A 23642-nucleotide genomic window follows, 5' to 3' on the forward strand; every position below is an offset into this window, starting at 1 on the left:
TTTGATTTTTATACCAGAGCAGATCAATAAATTTGCAAGATATGACTGGCAGTATTTCATTTCCAAATGCAGAAACTCTAAGAAAAGAAACTTATATTAATTTACATTTACAATAAACTGACGTTAAGCTGGAAAAGCCTGTCCTGAGCTGAAACAAGAAACCTCTAGCAAACACATTTGAAACCACAATATAGGAAATAAAGATCAATGGAAAATTACTGACGAAACAGTCACCTTAGTGAAGGCACGGAGGCTGGATTACCTGCACTCATCGGCGAGAGGACGTGGTAGTGGACGGAGGCGCTGCCCGCACTCTGGCCCAGAAGAGTTACACGGTTCGGGTCTCCACCGAAGGCCGCAATGTTCCTCTGGACCCAGCGCAGGGCCTCGGCTTGATCCTTGAGGCCCATGTTCCCGGGCACCACCTCATCTCCAGTGCTTATGAAACCTACGAGAAGTTTTCACTGTGAACGCAGCAATAAAAAAACTATGCACATAACTGACTGTTACATACTAGGATCTCGGGCTTCTGTTAACTAGAGTGCCCAGTGGTTCTAGGCGTTCAGGTTCGAATCCTGCCTCGGGCATGGATGTGTGTAATGTCCTGAGGTTAGTTAGGTTTAAGTAGTTCTAAGGGACTGATGACCTCAGATGTGAAGTCACATAGTGCTCAGAGCCATTTGAACCATTTTTGTTGACTACTGTCGCAGGACCTTGCGCTGGCCTACAATGAACATTCGCTTAACGACAAAACCACTGATACAGGTTTCAAGTAATACTTCGCCTCAAATTCGACATTTGACCTGTTCGATGAGATTTCGGGATTGCAGCCGGATCATGTTGACTTCTTGCCACGATATTTCGACTGGAAATCGTCGAGTCTTCTTCAGGTGAGTGTCCGTCACTGGAGACTGCAAGCTCCCAGAGTCAACTTTATAGCAAAAAATTGACGCGAGAACGCATGCGCATCGGCCTCCACAGATAGAACAGTAGCTCCAGAGGGCGCGGATGTCGCGCATGCGTTTTCGCGCCAATTTTTTGCTATAAAGTTGACTCCGGAAACTTGCAGCCTCCAGTGACAGACACTCACTTGAAGACCGCTGGACGATTTCCAGCCGAAAAATCGTGGCAAGAAATCAACATGATCCGGCTGCAATCCCGAAATCTCATCGGACGTTTAATACGCCGGGAAAACTTCAAGAATCACAGTTCTTGACAGGTTTCAAGGCGCACCTGGATTCTACTTGCTAAACAATGTCCAAATGAAGCCTTTTTATAATACATTCATAAACATCTCTGACGAAACAAGCTGACAACCCGGAATTTCCCTGGTATTCTTTCTGTCAATTTTCTGTAAGAAACGAAACCTTGTGTGTACGACGGCTGTACACTGCGCGTTGCTGCTTTGCGTGTCTGCAACGCTGTTTTGTAAACGTCTCTATCCCAACGCCTCTTCATTGCTCTATAAACGAATGGCTACTGTCGTCTGTATATCATTGTTGAAAGCTGCCAGATTTCCTTGAATTGACAGGACTGTAGGAGTGTTTTAGTACGAGGGTTGCCCAGAGAGTAATACAGAGCATCTTTTTTCTACAACAATTCATTGTTCAACATAATGAGCATTACAAACTTGAAAGAATTATGTTTTATCTACACACCCAATTTTTTCATGGAATCTCCATCTCATTCTACTGCCTTCCTCCAGCGCTAAACGACGGCGTGTATGTCGTGTCGATATCAATCCTAGTTCTTGTGGCGGAGCAAGTGCTTTATTGTGTGAAAATCACCGTCATCGTTCTCAAACTGTCTTCCTCGAATGGCATCCTTTAGTGTGTAGTAGTGGAATTTCTTCGTGATCACTTAGGTTTAACACACAAGAGTACTTTTTGAGCGGTGTGCTACTCAGTAAGCTTTCCTGGTTTTTTAAAGCATATACGTATTGTTGAGTCATCCTTCATGATACACTGCATCCTTGTGGGCTACTTAGTATCCCTATGTGTGATTGTTTCATGGCAGTACACGATATATGATGATTTCGCATATGAATATTTGCATCATGAACAGTTTCTTTGTGGGCGTCTTTCACACGTTCTATATATGTGGGTCCTGCATTCGGTTTACACCAGGTCTCAGACGTTCATTTTATAGATATGACATGGTGTATGCCTCTCATTTGTGTACAACTAAACATTTTATGCTTTGACACGGCACTTAGATCACGTTCCTTCTTTTTACTTGTTTGTGAGTTATTGTTTCTTCCATTCATCACCTTTAACAGTTATTTTGTCTTACAGTAAGTTATTTCAGGGTTGTGCAGATAAAGTGTGTCCGACTGTCCAATAAATTTCATGAATAGTGTTTAATGAAGTTTTAATAGATAGTATAACTGTACAATGCATTGAGTGGAAATTTGTGATGGTACACTCCTGGAAATTGAAATAAGAACACCGTGAATTCATTGTCCCAGGAAGGGGAAACTTCATTGACACATTCCTGGGGTCAGATCACACATGATCACACTGACAGAACCACAGACACATAGACACAGGCAACAGAGCATGCACAATGTCGGCACTAGTACAGTGTATATCCACCATTCGCAGCAATGCAGGCTGCTATTCTCCCATGGAGAAGATCGTAGAGATGCTGGATGTAGTCCTGTGGAACGGCTTGCCATGCCATTTCCACCTGGCGCCTCAGTTGGACCAGCGTTCGTGCTGGACGTGCAGACCGCGTGAGACGACGCTTCATCCAGTCCCAAACATGCTCAATGGGGGTTAGATCCGGAGATCTTGCTGGCCAGGGTAGTTGACTTACACCTTCTAGAGCACGTTGGGTGGCACGGGATACATGCGAACGTGCATTGTCCTGTTGGAACAGCAAGTTCCCTTGCCGGTCTAGGAATGGTAGAACAATGGGTTCGATGACGGTTTGGATGTACCGTGCACTATTCAGTGTCCCCTCGACGATCACCAGAGGTGTACGGCCAGTGTAGGAGATCACTCCCCACACCATGATGCCGGGTGTTGGCCCTGTGTGCCTCGGTCGTATGCAGTCCTGATTGTGGCGCTCACCTGCACGGCGCCAAACACGCATACGACCATCATTGGCACCAAGGCAGAAGCGACTCTCATCGCTGAAGACGACACGTCTCCAATGGTCCCTCCATTCACGCCTCTCGCGACACCACTGGAGGCGGGCTGCACGATGTTGGGGCGTGAGCGGAAGACGGCCTAACGGTGTGCGGGACCGTAGCCCAGCTTCATGGAGACGGTTGCGAATGGTCCTCGCCGATACCCCAGGAGCAACAGTGTCCCTAATTTCCTGGGAAGTGGCGGTGCGGTCCCCTACGGCACTGAGTAGGATCCTACTGTCTTGGCTTGCATCCGTGCGTCGCTGCGGTCCGGTCCCAGGTCGACGGGCACGTGCACCTTCCGCCGACCACTGGCGACAACATCGATGTACTGTGGAGACCTCATGCCCCACGTGTTGAGCAATTCGGCGGTACGTCCACCCGGCCTCCCGTATGCCCACTATACGCCCTCGCTCAACTGCACATGCGGTTCACGTCCACGCTGTCGCGGCATGCTACCAGTGTTAAAGACTGCGATGGAGCTCCGTATGCCACGGCAAACTGGCTGATACTGACGGCGGCGGTGCACAAATGCTGCACAGCTAGCGCCATTCGACGGCCAACACCGCGGTTCGTGGTGTGTCCGCTGTGCCGTGCGTGTGATCATTGCTTGTACAGCCCTCTCGCAGTGTCCGGAGCAAGTATGGTGGGTCTGACACACCGGTGTCAATGTGTTCTTTTTTCCATTTCCAGGAGTGTATATTTTAGATATGCGACAATGGATGTATCTGTTCTTCCTGCCAAATGTTCGATTTAAATTCTTTTGTAGAGTCTTGCCTTTGTTTCTCATTCTGTTTTAATCTGTTTCCAGGTAACTTGATTCCTAAGTTGATAATGCTATCTTTAATGTTCTATGCATACAGGCCTGAAGATGCACTGAAGTGTTGAAACTTAAATAAAATAAAATCATAGGGACGGCTGTAGGTTTTTTTATTTGTCACGAAATTAGTGGAAGCTCGAGGGGGCTAAGTCAGATGTGGTAGATGTGACAGCTGTGGATGGTCTCCCCGACCATTTCAAATCGTGGAGCTCCTCCGAACCGCCTTCTGATGACCTCACTCTCCGTGCCCAGCGACTAACTGTATTTCCGTCGACAGCAGATGCTCCATAGGCTTTTCACAAGGGTTTTTGAATATTCCCCACAGTTTCTTTCACTGCAGTAAGAAATTTAATGATGGCACGTTGCTTCTAACCTAAGTCATCTACAGATGCCATTTTGAAACTGTCCTGCGGATGACGCTGTATGTCGGAAGTGACGGAAACTTGCCGCGCCCACCCAGGAGACTTCAAATAATACAGACGTAACGTTTTGTATTCGTAGCATTGTTTTCTGCTGAGAAAAAGAAAATCCGGTCCACTACTTTCTGGGTAGCCCTCATACTAAAGCATAAATGTGTTAAAACATCATGCATGAGGCTTCGCTTATTTATGTATTTCAGTGTTTCTGGCGTCACATTTCCTGAACAATATGTGGTACTATGATATACTTTTGAAGGTGCACTTAGCGGAATATGTATGTACTGTCTGTGAAATTTATCGTGAGTAAAGATAGTACCACAGAAGTAATAAATATTAAGGTCACGCATGATGCTGCAGTTTTTGACGTATCCCATCGTTTATGATGTTATATCTGCTGAACTATCATATCTAGGTCGTTGTGGAACACACACACACACACACACACACAAATACAAGTACAACAGATATACAACAGATACATCCATTTTAATAATATGTGTGAATTTCCTTATTTGCTTCAATGCTTTTGGACAATAGTGTGAACTCCAAATCAGATTTGATCGTTATATACTCTTCTCTGTTTCAGTGCAAATAGCATCTTTGTAAATGCTTCTGATCTGTGAATTTTGTAACCCTACCAAGCTCCTGTTGATTTTGAACAAAATGGCACTTGTTTTGATAGCAATAGTGAGGAATACGAGTATCGGTGCAATTTAGTATTTCAGCGTCAATTGGATTGCTCCGTTTTCGAACTTACCTTCGTAAAAAGCTGTATATAATTTCTAACAGTGTTCCATGCTAAAAAACATAGCGTATCTAGATGGATTACAAGTGCAGTATTTCTAGCATTTACGTAAAACTACTTCACCGGTTTGAAAAACGCAACCGCAGTTAGGAAGTTCATTGTCGACGTCCTAAACCTGACATGGCGTCTGCCCCTGTCGGCAACGTCTCTTTATCCCCTCTATTATTTAGCATCGTGCTGCTTTCTCCACTAGTACTGCAGACTCTACACCCGTCTAGTTTACAGAATGCTTCATATCACTACTGACTAGGTATATGTTTTTAGTTTTCGTCAATCTGGAGGAACGTTTTAGATTAGAAATAGATATATTGGAACAAACAGAGAGTGGAGAAAATACAGGTTCCTACTGGCTTCCCGATTTAGATGGGAACAGCCTCCATTTGTTACTTGCAATCACATAGTATGAAACTAGTAAGGCATGAGTTGTAATTCTTACCCAGCACTCCGAGCCGGTAGTTGGTGCCGACGAATATGATGTCATTGTCAACAAAATAGTCTGGCGTTACGGAGCTGCCAATGCCTCGTGTGAAACATCCGCCGTGGAACCAAACAATAACACTTTTCGGCGAGTCCGTCGGCGCTGGAGTCTGAACAAATGCACGCAACAGCAACAATGACGTCACTTACATGTAATTAATGTTGAACCATATACTAAAAAAGAAAATAGAGTTTCTCGTCTGACTTGAGGATGTGACTAATGGAGAAATCGTTGCTTTACGCACCCCTGGACCATAGACGTTGAGGTAGAGGCAGTCCTCGTTGCCGGACAGGGCGTTGCTTCTGAACTGCGGGCACTGCGAAGACGCCTTCAGGGCGTCTCGTTCTCCGGACCAGGCTGCCTTTGTGACGGGTGGCTGTGGACACACAGTGGTTTGCGTCCCCTAAACCTTCCACAAATCTTCTAAGCACATGGAGACTTGTCTGAATTACTCAACGTAGGATGATGAAATGAAATGCAAAATAACGTGCAAGTGATGCTAGTTTCACCGGCTGGCAGTGTAGTACAAGTATCGTTGGTAATAACGTGTATTACACTGTGAATCCTGAGAAGAACTGCTCCATTCATTTATTTATTTAAAATACAGCGTTTTACCTACTACTCTACAACAGGCTATATTTTCTGCCTGTAATTTTATTTCTGCATTCACTTCAAGCAGGTGTACGACGACTTTCCAATTGGAATTAGGATAAATCACCATCATCATGAAAATTGGCGCTACTGTATATGAATGTCATCACAATTATTATCTCTCCTACTACTGTGATATAAAAGTACAGAAAACTTCCCGTCCGTTTACAGTTTTTACATCGGAGATTCCTCCATCCGCTCAGAAGCAGTCGGTCCATAGGCCCACTGTGGGCCAGGGGGCACTGAAGCTCTACTTCAGTTTAGAGCCAGCCTTTGTGTACACATTTTCCACCTTTGGACCCAGGATGTACGAGACATTCCCCTCCTTCTAGGACCCATCGTCATCTTCAGATTCTGTCTTCGCTGCACGACGCAATACAGTGGCACAGCTCTCACAGTGGCACAGCTTTTCCTGTGGAGAAGTGAGAGCATCTCAGTGTAGACAATAATGTGCCTCCCCGGCCATTCTGGACGTTGTGTCAGAAGTTTTGTCAAGAATCTGTCAGACTGAATCATGGTACAGGACATGCTTCACATCTGATATTTCCAAGTAAGTCAGTTGTTGCCGCATACAGAGGTTATTGCCTTATTATGTGCTCAAGCGTTCCCTGTGCTCGGTAAAAGTATATTTCTGTTTCTTCCCTTCTAATTCCTGGTATTTGGATGGTGTCTCTTCAGAAAGTGAGTCCATCCTCTTGAGGGCTCAGGTGTCACAATCCGAGCCTTTGTTCGTCTTTCTTTTTCGACGGCATGCAAGAACTATCTCAAAAACTTCGACTGCTGTGGTCGTGGGGACAAGAAGAGTAGGACGGCTGTCGTTGTTCACTGTTGCTCTGTTAGCACCACCCAGGGCTACGATGAGCCGGAACATTCTGACAGTGAGTGAGCTTCTACTGAAGCGCCCAAGAGACTGGTATAGCCATGTGTATTCAAATACAGAGATATGTAAGGAGGCAGAATACAGCGCTGTGCTCGGCAACGCCTATATAAGACAACAAGTGTCTGGCGAAGCTGTCAGATTGGTTACTGCTGCAACAACGGCAGGTTATCAAGATTTAAGTGAGTTTGAAAGTGATGCTATAGACGGCGCACGAGTGATGGGACACAGCATCTCCGAGGAGGCGATGATATGAGGATTTTCCTTTACGACCACCTCACGAGTGTACCGTGAATATCAGGAATCCGGTAGAAAATCAAATCTCCGACATCGCTGCGACCGGAAAGAGATCCTACAAGAACGGGACCAACGACGACTGCAAAGCATCGTTCAAAGTTACAGAAGTGCAACGCTTCTGCAAATTGCTGGTGACTTCAATGCTGGGCCATCAACAAGTGTCAGCATGCGAACCTCTCAACGAAACATCATCGACATGGGCTTTCGGAGCCTAAGGCCCACTCGTGTACCTCTGATGATTGCATGACACAGCTTTACGCCTCACCTGGTCCCATCAACATCGACATTGGGCTGCTGATGATTGGAAATATATTGCCTGATCGGACGAGCCTCGTTTCAAATTGCATCGAGGGGATGGATGTGTACGGGTATGGAAACAACCTGGTGAATCCATGGACCCTGCATGTCAGCAGGGGACTCTTCAAGCTGGTGGAGGCTCCGTAATGGTGTGGGTCGCGTATAGTTAGAGTGATGTTGGACTCCTAATACGTCTAGATACGACTCTGACAGGTGATACGTTCGCAAGCATCCTGTCCGGTTACCTGCATACATTCATGTCCATTGTGCATTCCGACGCACTTGGGCAGTGCCAGCAGGACAATGCGACAGCCCACTCCTCCAGAATTACTACAGAGAGGCTCCACGAAGATTCTTCTGAGCTTAAACACTTCGCTGGCCACCAAACTCCCCAGACAACAACATTGTTGAGGATACCTGGGCTCCATTGCAACGTGCTGTTGAGAAGAGATCTCTGCCCCTCCCACTCTTACAAATTTATGGACAGCCCTGCACGATCTCTGCCCCTCCCACTCTTACAAATTTATGGACAGCCCTGCACTATTCATGGTGTCAGTTCCCTCCAGCACCATTTCAGACATTAGCCGCGTCGTGTTGCAGCACACGATATTAGGCAGGTGTACCATTTTCTTCCGCTCTTCAATGTATAATCTTACTGAAATCTCGTGAACCAGCCTGGAAAATCGCCATGAGCATGTTATCAAACGCTTTCAATCAAAAGCTTCACTGTGAATGGGAGTGGTCATTTTCACCCCCGCAATATTTCCTGTCATCACGACTAGAGTTTCAAATCCACGGGTTCCAATCAATCTCGTGCCACCTCCCACTACTCAGACTCTACAGATGTTGAAGATGAGCTTCTGCTTTCCATAGCTGGGTATGGCGAGGCACTGTAAACTGTGAATTTAGACGATGCCTAATATCATAGCGGGCCTCCTTGAGCGTGCTTTCAACGGATTCTTGGAAGAACTGCATCAGGTGGTACCTGAATCAAATGACTTCGAAACCTGAAAGTTCATACTTAATTTCTCCCTTTCCTTGTTTTACTTGTTGTCCATACACTGATGAGCCAAAAATGTTATTTCCAATGCCTATAGCGGCCTAGCGATGGCTGTTATCTCTTAAACAACAGCTTTTCGTTTAAATAGGTACACTTCGTCTTCAGTACAATCTGAGTGTTAAAATCGCCTCTTTTTGAAATTGCTATTATTTCTAGTAGTTCACGTCGAATTCGAGTAAAGAATCGAAAAATTCTAATGAAGGTGAAGGAGTAGAAGATGACGATCGATATCAGGCTGAGCCTGCGGCCAAAATCGGTCTCACCATCTGCGACAAAGATTGTGAAGGAGACGGGTGCAGTGGCAGCGATAGCGAAAGGTCTCACGTTGATGGCTTCCTTGCTATGTCGCTTTTGGATGCTAGCAATTTTCCACCCTGAAAGAACCACCAAATTAAGGGTTCAGTTATTATTCAGAGTTTACAGCACGTCAATAAATGTACAGGTACATTAATGAAATTTACCTCATTTTATAAGTAACATTATGGATGTTTTCTCCTAACGTTATGTTGCAGGTTTGTTGTGCGTCCTCCTGTCTTAATCTTTTAAAGCAAATAGAGCATCGTGCATCACTGCCACTGCTCTTTGTGAAATACTTCCAAACTAAGGACTTTACCATTCCTCTGTGAAACTGAAGTCCGAGGACAACAGCGAGGAACCACCCCATAGACCAGGTGAGGTAAGTTTGCGTGCATACTGCACATAGATGCGCACCGTCTAATAGTCCACGTAACAAAACAACATGTAATTTATTTATGAATGGTGGGCTCCATGTATTTCCCAGGTCGTGCAGTGACTTTATGTTTGACCTCTGCTTAAGACAGTATTACTGCTCAGGGCACATATTGGTTGAAAACACCGATGATGGCTGTTAATCAGTTGAAATCGATTTACAAAAGTGAATAAATAAAACATAATTTTGCGACTGCTTGCTACATATTACGTATGTAATTGTCTCTGTAATGTTGTACCGATACTTACATCACGCGTCTGTTTCTAGTTTCTAACTGTAGGCTTGTTATTAGAACAGAGCTGATTGCGTTTCCCAGTTTCTATAATAATTCAACATTTCAAAGCAATGTAAATTTAACGAATAAATGTAACTGGTTCTTTTTTTTAAATTTATTTTATAAAAGAAAAATTTTTGATACTATTTCTGTGGCATACTGACATACCGGTCTCTTTACCGGGTTATTAGTGAAAAGTGAAAAAAAAAATCCTGTTATAATTGAGGCCAAGCAAATACCGAAAAATATCGGTTATTCAGAATTAAAATACCGGTACCGGTTTTAACCAGTCTGCTTATCCCTTCCCTGCAGAGACACTGAATACCAACTGGTAGCGTTACAGGCCCATAAAGTCAGGAAATTATATAAACAACGAAACTGTCCACAACGTGATGAAGCAAAGCAAGCGCTGTATCATGTATAAGATACAGAGGCGAGCGAGTGCACGGGACTTACCCTAGTTCACTGCTAGTAGCGTCACGTCATCGTAACGCGCCTGCATATAGTATTGCACCACATTTAACATAAAAGTAAAAATTAAGATTTGTGTGTAAAACTTTGTTAAAGTATAGTTCTATGTAATAATGTTTCAGGTAACAAATCTTAATGTTATAAAATTAGTAGTTTACGTAAAATTCACGTTTTGAAAGAAAAATAGGAGGCGCTAAATAATGACGCTAGGAAGCCAAAATTTGGTGAGAAGGTGCAGTAAGAAGTCATTAATGAGTGGTGCTGGTTTCCAAAACCATAAAACTAAAATTGACTCCAGAATCCGCGTTTTTCGGAAAAATCAGAGGCGCGAAATAATAGAGCTACAATATTGAAAATTGATAGGATGCTTCAGTTCACCCTAATAATAATAATGGAAATACCACAATCAGTTACCTCTTCTAGTTTTTTAGTAATTTAGTAAAAACTACTTTTGTGAGTAAAATGTACATAAGCATTATAGATTAAGTACTTTAAATTTTAATGATAAAACAAATTCTTTAAGACCAATGATCAGATAGGACAATTAACAAAGCTACACCAAGTTTTAGTCTTGTAGCATAATTAACAGCTGATACAAGTCTTGATAAAGCTATGGTTCAGAGGTAACAATCTACCGTTAGTTCCATTGTAAAAATTCTAGAGAGTAAAGTTTTAATTTTAGCGGGCTGAGATTTTCTACGTGCTTCTGTACTGCTCAGATGTATGTATACAAAAATTGAGAAGTTTGTAAAGCTATTATTAAATGTGATATTTAAGATTATGTGCCTGAGATAGCGATCATTTGGAGGCTGCAGGCATCTGCATACAACGGAAAGAACAGATGCTCTCTTGGCGGTACGCGCCGGAGCTATATAAAAAGAGCGGCAGAGGCAGTAGTAAGCTCACTCCGCATTAGACCAACGCCTAGTCCACGCGAGCTTAACGTCCGATCGCGCCTCGCCTCGGGTGACGTCATAGCGGGCTGTGACATGCGCGTACTTAGCAATGTAAACGGACATTGAAAATCGCGAGGACTGTACACCGTCCTGGATCGTTTAGACTTCGGTAACAAACTGTTATTGTGCCGTCCGTGTGAAGTATAATTCCGCGTGGCAAGTGGTGACTAACTCCACTTTTAAGGCGAGCATTAATCTTTTTTTTAACATTATTGCGAACTATTAATAGAGCACCGTTAGTTAGAGTAATGAACTATTCGGGAGGAACTTGCTGTAGAAGTCGCCTCTGAACTATTAAACGATTGGCTGAATTAACAATATTTAATGTCTTTAGCATTTTCAGAAGTTTCGAGTAATTTGTGTGAGCCTTTAAGATAATAAAATCTTGTTTGGAACTTTAAATTTTATTGAAGCAGCCCTAATCCCGTGAAGAACTATGGATATTTTTTTGTTTAGCTAGGCTGTACAGGAATGTGCCGTGCAGACTGGGAACTAAGGTCAGTAAGTTTCCCTTCGCTTTCTGACTGGCCACCAAATTAGTTGCCAGGCTCGCGTGATTTAAGGTGGCAATGTTCAACTTTCATTCAACATTAAACAACGACTTCTTCGCCGTCCCACATATGTTGCATCGGCAATAGTCTGTTACGTGAAATGAACATTCAAACAACTCATTCGACAACTTCTTCGCCGCCCCACAGTGAGAGACACATGTGGTTGAAAACCGGTGCCACCAAAGTGTTGTAGGCCTGAGCCACATCACACAACATGGTGGTCAAAAGATTTCCAGCGCTCTGTAAAGGAGGATAGGTCGTGATCTGAGGCAGATGTACGGACAGTGCACAATGCTGGTACAGGCGCATGTGTTTCACAGCATATCGTTCAGCGCACATGGTCTGAAATGAGATTCTCCAGCAGATGACTCCTGTGTTTCCCAAGTTGATCTACAACATTGTCAGTTACGAATTCAGTGTGCACGGAATCATCGATACTGGACGATAATCAATGGAAACTTGTCGCCTGGTGGGATGAATCACGTTTATCGTTACACCAGGTCGATCGTCGTTTTCTCATACGCCATCTTCCAGAACGACTTCTCGAAACATGAACTGCCCCACGAACGCAGGCCTATGGAGGCAGTATTCCGTGGGACCTGTGGTAGTAGTCCAAGGCACCTTGACATTTGTGGACTGCACGAACTATATTATAGATCACCTGCAGTCCTTCAAACCTGATGCCTTCTCCGATGTCGATAGGATATTCTAGTTAGATAACTGTCCGTGGCGCAACGCCCGAATCGTGCTATAGTGGTTTGAAGAACTTGATAGTCAGCTCACAGTGATGTCTTGGCCACTGAGTGCACCTTGTCTGAACACGTCGGAAACGCTATCGGGTGCTGGCTCTACTCCCACAAACTATCGGTCCATAATTCTCGCGAGGGGCGCAGATATCTGTTGCTACGTACCTCCGGAAATCCACCACTCAGAGTCGCTGTGTATTACGTTCCAAATGTTTACCAAAACGCTTTTAAGCAACCAGTCCCAATGTACTGGCCCGTTATTGTTCTTCCATTGCAGTTTTTAATATATTGGTGATTGTACAACAGAGCAAACGCGAAATAAGTTGCAGGTAATAAAGACACTTTGATAAAAACTTATTTGGTATGAGACGGAAGGAACGATTACAAAGGCCAACGAAAAAAAATTTTGAAGCCTTTTTTTTTCTACTTTGGTAGCTGATCTTTATAGATTTATATGAGCTGAATCCAAATGTAGCTTTAGTTTTTCGAGCAATATGCTTTTTATTAATAGTATAAAAATCCCATGCTATACGGTAAATTGGCAAACAACATAAGCATGGTTTGTATTTACAGTAAGCTGCTTAAGACAATGTTCTCTGTTAATAGAGGTTTTTCACTTGTCAGCTGGAATTGGTTTGTATTTTCTTTCTCTTTTTACTTTGAAGCTTCTTGTGTAGCTTTTTCTACGATGAATCGCTTGCTGAACTTCTCGGTGAAGTGACCAACATTAGTCCCCATCATGTTGGTGTTACAGCGCCCTTGGTAGCGTTTCTCCATCGCTTTAATGCCCTGGTGAAAACGCTCTCCTTTCTCCTCACTAACACCTCCCATATTGTCCGGGAAGTAATCAAGGCGACTATTCAAAAAATGAATATTCAGGATCATTAAACACCCTGAAGTTTTAAACTTCATTAACATTTTACCTATAATAGAAACATATACTGGGTCTTTTTCATGTCCTAAGAACTTTGTAACTACTTGCTTGAATGATACCCATGCTTCTTTCTCATTTAAGGTCATTTTGGATTCAAAGTTAACATCAAACATCAATTTTCTAATGTCAGGTTAGACAAAGACGCTTTCTCTTGGTTTAGCTTCTGAAAGGAGTTGAAACTTTTGGCAGAGATGCTTAAAACATGGTCCATGTTCAGGCAAAGCCTTTACAAACTGTTTCATTCATCCTCACTTTATATGTAGAGGTGGTAGGAGTACGTATTTTGGATCTACGAGGTTTTTGTGTATAGTGTTCTTCTCCTAAGGTTTTAAAGACTCCCTTACAGGCCAGTTCTTTCTGCAGCAGTCTTGATCCCTGGCCCTAGTGTCCCACTCACACATGAAACATGGAAATGTGGTAAAGCCAACTTGCTGACTAAGCAGCATGCTCTTTACTTTTAGGTCGCCACATATCATCCAACCATGAGCAGAATAGCCTATTTTATTTTGCACTACTTCTAGGTTTTCATAGCTTTCTTTCATATGTACAGAATGTCCAACAGGTATAGATGCATACTGTTACCATTGTGTAATAAAACAACCTTTAAACTAGTTTTGGATGAACCAATAAACAGCCTCCAGTCTTCCTTTTTGTATTTAATACCAAACTTATTCATCAGACTGGGAATGTCTGAGCAGTACACTAAATCACCTTCTTGTCGAAAAAACTTGGAAAATTGCTGCTCTCTCTTTCAATACATGTATATGTTGGTTCCAACTGTCAATAATTTCTTTTCGTTTAATCTAGAGTCGAGCAATTCAGCTTTTATTTCATTAAACCCAGTTCCCTAACCAAATCGTAAGCTCGGTCTGAGTAAACAATTTAGACTCTGGACTTTCTGTATTAAATGGAGTTCATCTATATCTGGTTCATCTAATTCACATTGTACATCAGAAAATACATCTGTTGGAATAGAATGTAAATCTCATGGTTCAGGAACCGGCAAATTTTCTGTATTAAATGGAGTTCATCTATATCTGGTTCATCTAAATCACACTGTACATCAGAAAATACTTCTGTTGCAATAGAATTTAAATCTCGTAGTTCAGGAACCGGCAAATCTACACCATGGTCAGATGGCGGATGGAAGTTTAATGTAGCTTATTAACTTCTTGTTTTTGGAATCATGACCAGTAATATCAATATTGCAAAAGTAGCAACCATCAGAATGATTTCTTGGCTCCCTCCATATCAAAGGAACAGCAAATCTAAAGGCTTTTTTGTCCTTTTCGGACCATTTAATCAGATCTTCAACGCACATATAACATACCTTATGTGGCGTTCAAGATTTATCTTGATCACCATGTTTAGATCCAAAGTATGGTAAATAAGACTGTAATTTTTATTTGGTGCTTTTTAATCACAAATTCACCACATATATAACAAAAACGGTCAGTAGAGTTTTTACAACCACGATTAGACACTGTACTGAGCACATGTGAAGGTAACGGGAAAGTGAGGTTAGGTTGACAGTAAACAAAACACCATCTTTAACACAAAAATAGAATCGACCATTCTTTGCCAGCAAATGTTTTTCAGCAATGCTACCAACGTCATACACATTCATTGCACTTCATTGTAAAATTATTTTAACTATATAAAAGCTCTTAAATTCCTTAAAAAATCACTTAATTTAATAAATTTAACTGTAAAAGTGAATAAATGGTGGGTGATACTGTTTTTTAAGTATCATATTTGAATTTCCCACCATAGAAAACATACTAATAAGGTATTTTCAGCAAAAACGTTTTTCCATAGTTGGCCTGTATTACTTGTTCTGTTGGAATGGAGGTACTTGGTACATTTGTCTCGAACAAGTCTTCTACATTTAGAAATAAATACAAAGAGTGCCTATACACATATGTAATCATTTAATGATCGTCACTCAGTTATATTCAGGAAAGTCACTATCGCGCTTTTTAAATATTCCCCAGACATCAATGAGCCTCCATACAGCTCAAGGTTTCTAGAGCATTTGTCAAGTATTGTTTTGTGCTGTTGAACATTGTCTAATGTTCAGCTTTATGGTTAGCTTGAAGAAGATTATTCCTGCAATGTGGTATAATCGTGGAAGTTTGCCAGAAAAAAAAGAAAATATTACCCAAGTATGAATATTAACTGTAAGTCTTGTATCTTAGGTATAGGCTCACAGTGAAAGCCGCTTTCGCCAGTTCAATAGGAAGCCATACACATAGAGAAACAGCTGATTTCTGGCGCTCCGATTACGAATTGGAGGTAAAAAGCGACACTGTTGCGTATTGTCTATCAGCAAACATCTTCAAACGCGGCATATGGAAACTCTCAAATATAAAGTTCGAGGAAGTTCGAGAGATCCAGCGACAGCCACCTCGGATGCACGAGCCTACTGCAAATGCTATGAAAGTGAGCAGAGAGACTCAATTAACTTTGTCAACTAAGGAGGACTTTCAAAACTTGCCAGCACCTACCTCAAGGCTCGGAATGTTGGTTTCGATCCTGCGCTTGTCTACATGCATTCAAGCCCGTATGTCACCTACGTTATAACGTAATCGTTTACAACGATTACAACAATAGCATCTGGAACCTCCACGGTTCGTGGTCTGTAGTACTTACTGTGTAAACCCGACTCTTAACTAAGACCCAGAGAGATGGCGCACTGGACTCGCATTCGGGAGGATGACGGTTCAAACCCGCACAGGGCCATCCAGATTTAGGTCTTCTGTGTTTTCCCTAAATCACTCTAGGCAAATGCCTTTGAAAGGGCACGCGGGTTTCCTTCCCCATCCTTGACACAATTCGAGCTTGTTCTCCGTCTCTAATGACCTTCGTGTCGACGGGACGTTGTAACCAGTCCTCCCTCTTTCTTTTTATTAACTATGTTATAGGCCAGGACCAGTAAGGCAACTGACAGTCTCATTTCTCCTATCATCTCAGTATCTACATTCTTAGCCTAATGTCCAAGTCATTTTTTAATGTCTGAAATATCTCGATGTTTCACTCCTGTACGCAGCTGCTCGCTTACCAAGAAGCGGATGACCAAAAATTCCGCGTCATATCTGATCTGAACGTGAGCTTCTAAAAGTCTGTAACAACATTGGGGTACGACAGTAGCATGTTTTTAAAGCCGCGTTCAGGACTTTCTTGAGCATCGCAGAATGATGGGTATTGTGAGAAAATAACGCGTCCAAGAACTACCATTGCTTAGTGTGTTCCAGAAATGTTTGCGAAACACCAATAGTAATTACCACTTCATAAACCGTGACATAAAATGTGATGAGTGACTAAATGTTTTCGAGGCCGAAATGAAACCATTGAAAATCGATAACGTTCAGGTGTACCATTACGAAGCATAGCAGCAGACAACACGGGGCGAGCGCGACAAATGCTGTTTCAGAATAAATTACTGCTCTTAGATGGGTATCAGAGGAATTGAAGATCAGCAGGAATAGTATTAACACTATCATTCAAAAAAGAATCGATATTCAGAAGATCTGTTCCCCATTAGCGCAAAAGATATTAACTGACAATCAGAACACAACAAAGAAAATTGTACGAAATTTTGTGGATGCATGTGACCGAAACCACTCGTGCAAACCACGGTCCTCTCGAAAAGAGCATCAGTGATAAGACAGTGTTGACCTGATATTCTAACAGAAACAGCATAGTCCGCCGAGAGTTGGTTCCGGAAGACCAAACTGCCAAAGCTGAAATCTACAGGCGGCCTATGCAGCGGTTCCTGTTACGCATCCAGTGTCTTCGAAAACACTAATACAACACTGGCACTGACGTCTGCTGTAGCACCACTGCTGCTAGCACTCTTGGTTAAGTGAGGCCTAGAATTCATGACCATAAATCTTTGAGCCAGTCTCCTGGTTCAGTTTTCACCTTTCTCAGAACTGGCTCATAAAGTGAAGGGACGTGGCTGTGTTGGGGTACCCATTCGTCGTACGCGGATGTTGATTTTCGTTGACCCCTTAGTGCTATTCCAGAGGGGTAGGCTATGTGCCACCACCAGATTCCACTGTCCTCCTTTTTAGGCATAAAACAACAGAAACAACATTACGTTATACACACACTTTTGCAGTCACCTATACAAACTAAATGCACATAAGGCAAACCTCTCACACATCGTAAAGGTAACAGACCACTGAACGAAAATGAAGGACATTTTGTTCACATAGCCGCATAAACCTACCCCTCATGATTTCCCAGCCAACTATGCCGTACGATTTTATTTTAATTAGTACCATACTTGTGCTACCTAAACGTTTGGCAAATGATTCATCCTTGCCAATAAACAAGATTTTTTTTCAATAGTCTATCACTACGTTTAACTCTGTCCAACCATTCAGACTAATAAAAGGTTTTCTCGATAAATAGTTAATGCATGAAAACCATTTCGAACTCCTACATCAGCAGCAGTTCTCTGTTCTGAAACACTATTAACTAGAGTGCAAATTGTGTGCCATATGTACTGCTTTCCTTTTTATTTGACACAAAGCTACCTTAGCAACATGATGGGTTCACGATAGCACTCATGAAAGGATTGTGTTTCTTCGCCCTTGACTGCAACCAAGTAGAAAACATTTTACATAAAAATTTTTAACCTATAAATGTCGAGATGTTAGAGACCAATTAATATGCGCCGCGAGACAAATTTATGTTTAATGCCATTTTTCATTTATGTCGTGTGCGCTGTGTTGGGTGCAGCCAATGAAGTCACTTGTTTTGAGTCAGCCCATGAGTTTCTGATTAACTTGTCACGTAGAGACTTTATCCATCTTGTCCTTTTGCTGGCTTCACGCAAGCAGATTATTGATAAATGATCAGATCACTTCACACAACTGTTGCGTGATAAGATAGTACGTATCAAAGTAAATAACGACTTCCTCTTGAAGTTTGCTGATGATCTCAAAGTCAACAGATAAATGTAACTGCAGTTTCACGCAGACTTGCAACTAACACCGATTTAAGAAAGTAGCACAACGTAGCCAGCAGCATACGATGTTATTATTTTTGGGTCTTTCTAGGTAGTGAAGAGTCTCACAAAATCTGTTATCGAACCCAGAAAATGAAAAGACTAAAGATGTCTTTCCTAAACATTAGCTCCAATTAACCGATGATCAATTTCTTTTTTTATTCAGTCGGCTCAGTTTTATTTCACTATTGATGAAGAAACAATGAAACTAGATCACAAGGTAGGAAAGAACAATAAACAAGAAATTTGTGAAACACATGACAGATCTAAAAATTAAACAATGACGTTTCAGGCTGGTGTGAGCGCAAAAGTTACGACATTCAAACAGACACAGACAGACATGACGGTTTTGTAGTTTTATTATTAGTGTGCATATACCTCAGTAAGGACACACTAAGGAAATTATTCCATTCCATCTCTGCTTGGTAGTACCGAAACCTTCTATTGCTAATAAAGACGACGTAAAAAGCGCTACTTTGTGACCAAGAGTTTGAAAACCTCATGCCATGAAGTTAGACGTTGTCCTTTTGTAAAATAACATCGTAAGCGCGTCTAAAGGTAACGTAATTGATAATGTACTACCTGTTGTTAGTATTCCCAACTTTCAAGCCTTTTTTTAGAGTAATTCAAACATGGTTATTACTTCATCACAAATACCGTTTCGCAAAAAGTTCAGACTGAGGCTACCAGGTAACGATCCAATGACAGTTCTGCAAGCCTCTTCATTTGCTGTAACCAGTCGGTAACACACCCTGACACTCAGTGTGGAGCTTGTGTTAAAACTTTAGCAGTCATTTTTGGTCCTTCTCTGAATATAACACACTGTGGTGAACTTTTTTTGAAAACCACTAATTTCCATAATGAGGAGCACAATAAAAAAATAGGTACTTGCCTGAAATCTGAGGTCGCCAACAGGAGGCTCCGCATACGGGATCCCCTGAAACCGATATATGGGGTTGCCGGTGTATGTTTGAGACAGTTCACCCCTCAAGGTACCCTCTTGTATGTTCACCGTTACGTATTCCTGTGCCTGTAACGAAAGAAGAAGAACTTCATAATTGGAGCAAGAAGCTGGTCTGGATATCTGGACTAAGGATTGGTAATAAGAATGAATGAAACGGTTAATCGTTAATTACCACTTCATAGGATCACCTGTGAACAATAACAGGGAATGATATGCAGCTAATGAAGATGTGTGCGACGAACCATCATAGGTTGCCATCGCAGCTCTCTGACAATCTATGATGGCCCGACGCATTTTGAGGTGTACTCTATACAGACGCAATATTCCCGCTCACTAATATAGTCAAATTGTTAACGTGTAAAATAATATTTCAGAGAAGTTGTTAAATGAAAATTTACCTATGTCATACCACAGATACTGTTTTCATCTATCAAAAATTTTCTTCAAATTGGAAGTGTTCTTCTGAATGAATTTTTCGCTTTGACTAAGCTAGCCGTTAGATGTATGGTCATTTCTATTAAATGAATTCCTTCTTTTTTTGTATATATTTCGATTTAATTGTTATGTCTATGCACTCCACAATCCGGTTTACTTTTAGCATTATTCTATATAACCACACTTCAGCTCCTACTATTCTATTATAATCCTGTTTTTCCGTCGTTCGCCCTCCTACTCGATGAACTGCTGCGCTCCAAACATACCCTTTCAAGCTGTTCTACCTCAGCAGCGGCATAATACCAGTATTTAGACACATTAAATTTTTGTCTAATCTACATGATACACGCCTTTTGCATGCAATCCAAATATTATATGACTAGCCTCTAAGAAGAAAATTGCCGTCCGATTACCAGGAAATAGGAGCTTTGTGTATCGAAAACCAAGGAATATATAGATTTCGCTGAACTACCTATATACCTAACTAAACTCTAACTGTACGAGGAATATCAGTTCCACTTTCCTGAACATGGCAGTACGAATGCAACAGTAAGTACGTTAACTGACAACATATGAACTGTCCCAAATGCAGATTACAAACAGCCTCGTCTATGGAAATATAGAACGTGAGTTAATGAACTTACATATACGGAAGCAGGTACCAAGCATAAATGCACAGTTATGGCGGAAAGAATCAAAGCCCTGAAGTCCATGTCGTTCTGTAGTTACTGGCTCTGTGAAGGAACAAGCACCAACTAAGTATCTGTCTCTTAGAATTAAGCAGTCTTATCAGTTACGTCGTAGTCAACAACACAACCAAAGATACCTAGCACTCCGTTTCGAATTTAACTATCCGATTAAAAATCAAGTTGAGATAGTAACGTCCGGATAACACTTGGAGCAGTTTTTAACATCACATTTGTGATGGATTTTCCTGTCAAGTGTTTCAGATACTGTAAGGCTATATCATGTTTGTGTGGAGATGCGGAAAGTGACAGAGAGAGAGAGAGAGAGAGAGAGAGAGAGAGAGAGAGAGAGAGAATTTCGTGAGTGTGATTTAGCTATGATAAATGCCGAGCGGAGTGGCTGTGCGGTTAGAGGCGCCATGTCAAGGATTGCTCGGCCCCTCCTGTCAGAGGTTCCAGTCCTCCCTCGGAGATGGGCTTGGCTGTGTATATTGTTCTTAGCATAAGTTAGTTTAAGTAGTGTGTTAGTCTAGGGTATCGATCACCTCAGCAGTTTGGTCCCCCATGGAATCTACACACCTTATAACATTTGATAAACCCATCCTTCACAAATTTCCTTGCTTCATACCTCCTCTGTCTTACCACAGATGACGTGTCACTGATCGCACTTGTACTAAGACGCTAGTCACTTCCACTGCCCTCAGTGGCATTCGTAAGCTCTGAGTAAAATTCATCAACCTGCAGTCATCCATAGTTGCTGTTTCCTGAGCGGCAAACAGCACATACGTCGCGAATCCGTTATCTTGAAACTATAATCAACAGTTACAGAGGAGCTGGTATTGTATAAAATACTATCTAAATTTTGAATTGGTTTGTTTAAACGGGATATAACTCGCTTTTTGTTAACAAAATACGAGAAACAGCACAATTATAGTCCACTATACGAACCACAAATAATTTCCATTCTTCCTACTCGCACAAAGAATAAATAAAACATTGAGCTGCGTGTTTCGGTAATCACTGTCAAACTACTTCTCACTTGCATGTCCAAAAACGGGAAGTTGGTTATTAAGTACAACAGTACCGACCGCGGCAGAGACAACTGCCGATCGAGCTCAGGTCTGATAGCTGACCCAGCGCGCCCGCGCAACCCGAAGATCTCGGAAGTGCTTTGCCTACTGTTGAGAGGTGCTTTTATACTAAATTCAACTATATTCACTGTTAAGTTCTTCTAATATGTATAACGGAAGATAATCATTTTGGTGCGTTACTTCCGAACACAGCAGTGAATCGAGAAGAAGAACCACAATTTAGACGGCCTTTCTTACCATACGCTTCTGTCACCACGTACCTCGCACCACATTAAGTGTGTAACAGTACAACTCCGGCGATAATCATACAATTTCTACGTGTTTTGCGAAGTTTGCTGTATTAATTTTCCTGAATATGATTCTTGTAAATACACAACTGGCCATTAAAATTGCTACACCACGAAGATGACGTGCTACAGACGCGAAATTTAACCGACAGGAAGAAGATGCTGCGATATGCAAATGAATAGCTTTTCAGAGCATTCACACATGGTTGGCGCAAGTGATGACACCTAGAACGTGCTGACATGAGGAACGTTTCCAACCGATTTCTCATACACAAACAGCAGTTGACCGGCGTTGCCTGGTGAAATGTTGTGATGCCTCATGTAAGGAGGAGAAACGCGTACCATCACGTTCCCGACTTTGATAAAAGTAGCACTGTAGCCGATCGCGATTGCGGTTTATCGTATCTCGACATTGCTGTTCGCGTTGGTCGAGATCCAATGACTGTTAGGAAAATATGGAATCGGGTTCAGGACAGTAATACGGAACGCCGTGCTGCATCCCAACGGCCTCGTATCACTAGCAGTCGAGATGACAGCCATCTTACCCGCGTGTCTTTAACGGATCGTGCAGCCACGTCTCGATCTCTGAGTGAACAGATGGGGACGTTTGCAAGATAACAACCATCTGCACGAACAGTTCGACGACGTTTGCAGCAGCATGGACTACCAGCTCGGAGACCATGGCTGCGGTTACCGTTCACGCTGCATCACAGACAGGAGCGCCTGCGACGATGTACTCAACGACGAACCTGGGTGCACGAATGGCAAAACGTCATTTTTTACGCATGGACCCAGGTTCTGTTTACAGCATCATGATGGTCGCATTCGTGTCTGGTGACATCGCGGTGAACGCACATTGGAAGCAGGTATTCGTCATCGCCATACTGGTGTATCACCCGGCGTGGTGGTATGGGGTGCCATTGTTTACCTGTCTCGATCACCTCTTGTTCCCATTGACGGCACTCTGAACAGTGGACGTTACATTTCAAATGTGTTATGACTCTTGGCTCAACGCTTCATTCGATCCCTGGGAAACACTACATTTCAGCTGGACAATGCACGACCGCATGTTGCACGTCCCGTACGGGCCTTCCTGGATACGGAAAATGTTCGACTGCTGCCCTGGCCAGCACATTCTCCAGACCTCTCACTAACTGAAAACGTCTTGTCAATGGTGCCCGAGCAACTGGCTCGTCACAATAAGCCAGTCACTACTGTTGATGAAATGTGGTGTCGCGATGAAGGTGCATGGGTAGCTCTACCTGTACACGCCATCCAAGCTCTGTTTGATTCAGTGCCCAGGCGTATCAAGGCCGTTTTTACGGCCACAGGTAGTTGTTCTGGGTACTGATTTCTCAGGATCTATGCACCCAAATTGCATGATAATGTAATCACATGTCAGTTCTACTATAATATATTTGTGCAATGAATACCCGTTTATCATCTGCATTTCTTCTTGGTGTAGCAAATTTTAATGGCCAATGGCGTATGTTGTCAAGTTACAAATGCTATTTATGATTTAGAAAAGAGTATATGCATGGAATATTAACATTCTGTAAGTAAGAGACACGCTGGCCTAGACAGGGAAAAGCTATTGTCAAAGAGGGTAATAAGCCGTAAATGCATTATTGCTAGGCGTGCGGCCGCGCCAAAAGTAGTAGCA

The 23642-nt window shown here is 42.4% G+C and overlaps 1 protein-coding gene across 1 annotated transcript in view; it reads right to left on the bottom strand.

Annotated features, from left to right (window-relative positions):
- The window catches only part of LOC126336161 (esterase FE4-like), a 59251-nt gene extending 38518 nt beyond the window's left edge, over positions 1–20733 (bottom strand). Inside the window, exons 1-5 of the mRNA XM_049999653.1 lie at positions 20560–20733; positions 19409–19546; positions 5900–6031; positions 5614–5764; positions 263–448 (exon numbers count right to left, since the gene is read on the bottom strand). Of these exons, the coding sequence (XP_049855610.1) occupies positions 263–448; positions 5614–5764; positions 5900–6031; positions 19409–19546; positions 20560–20628 (676 nt within the window). The 5' untranslated portion in view covers positions 20629–20733. The remainder of the gene's footprint in view (positions 1–262; positions 449–5613; positions 5765–5899; positions 6032–19408; positions 19547–20559) is intronic.
- Positions 20734–23642: the final 2909 nt, after the last annotated feature.

This window comes from Schistocerca gregaria, chromosome 2, assembly GCF_023897955.1.
Source record: "Schistocerca gregaria isolate iqSchGreg1 chromosome 2, iqSchGreg1.2, whole genome shotgun sequence".
NCBI classification, from domain to species: domain Eukaryota; kingdom Metazoa; phylum Arthropoda; class Insecta; order Orthoptera; family Acrididae; genus Schistocerca; species Schistocerca gregaria.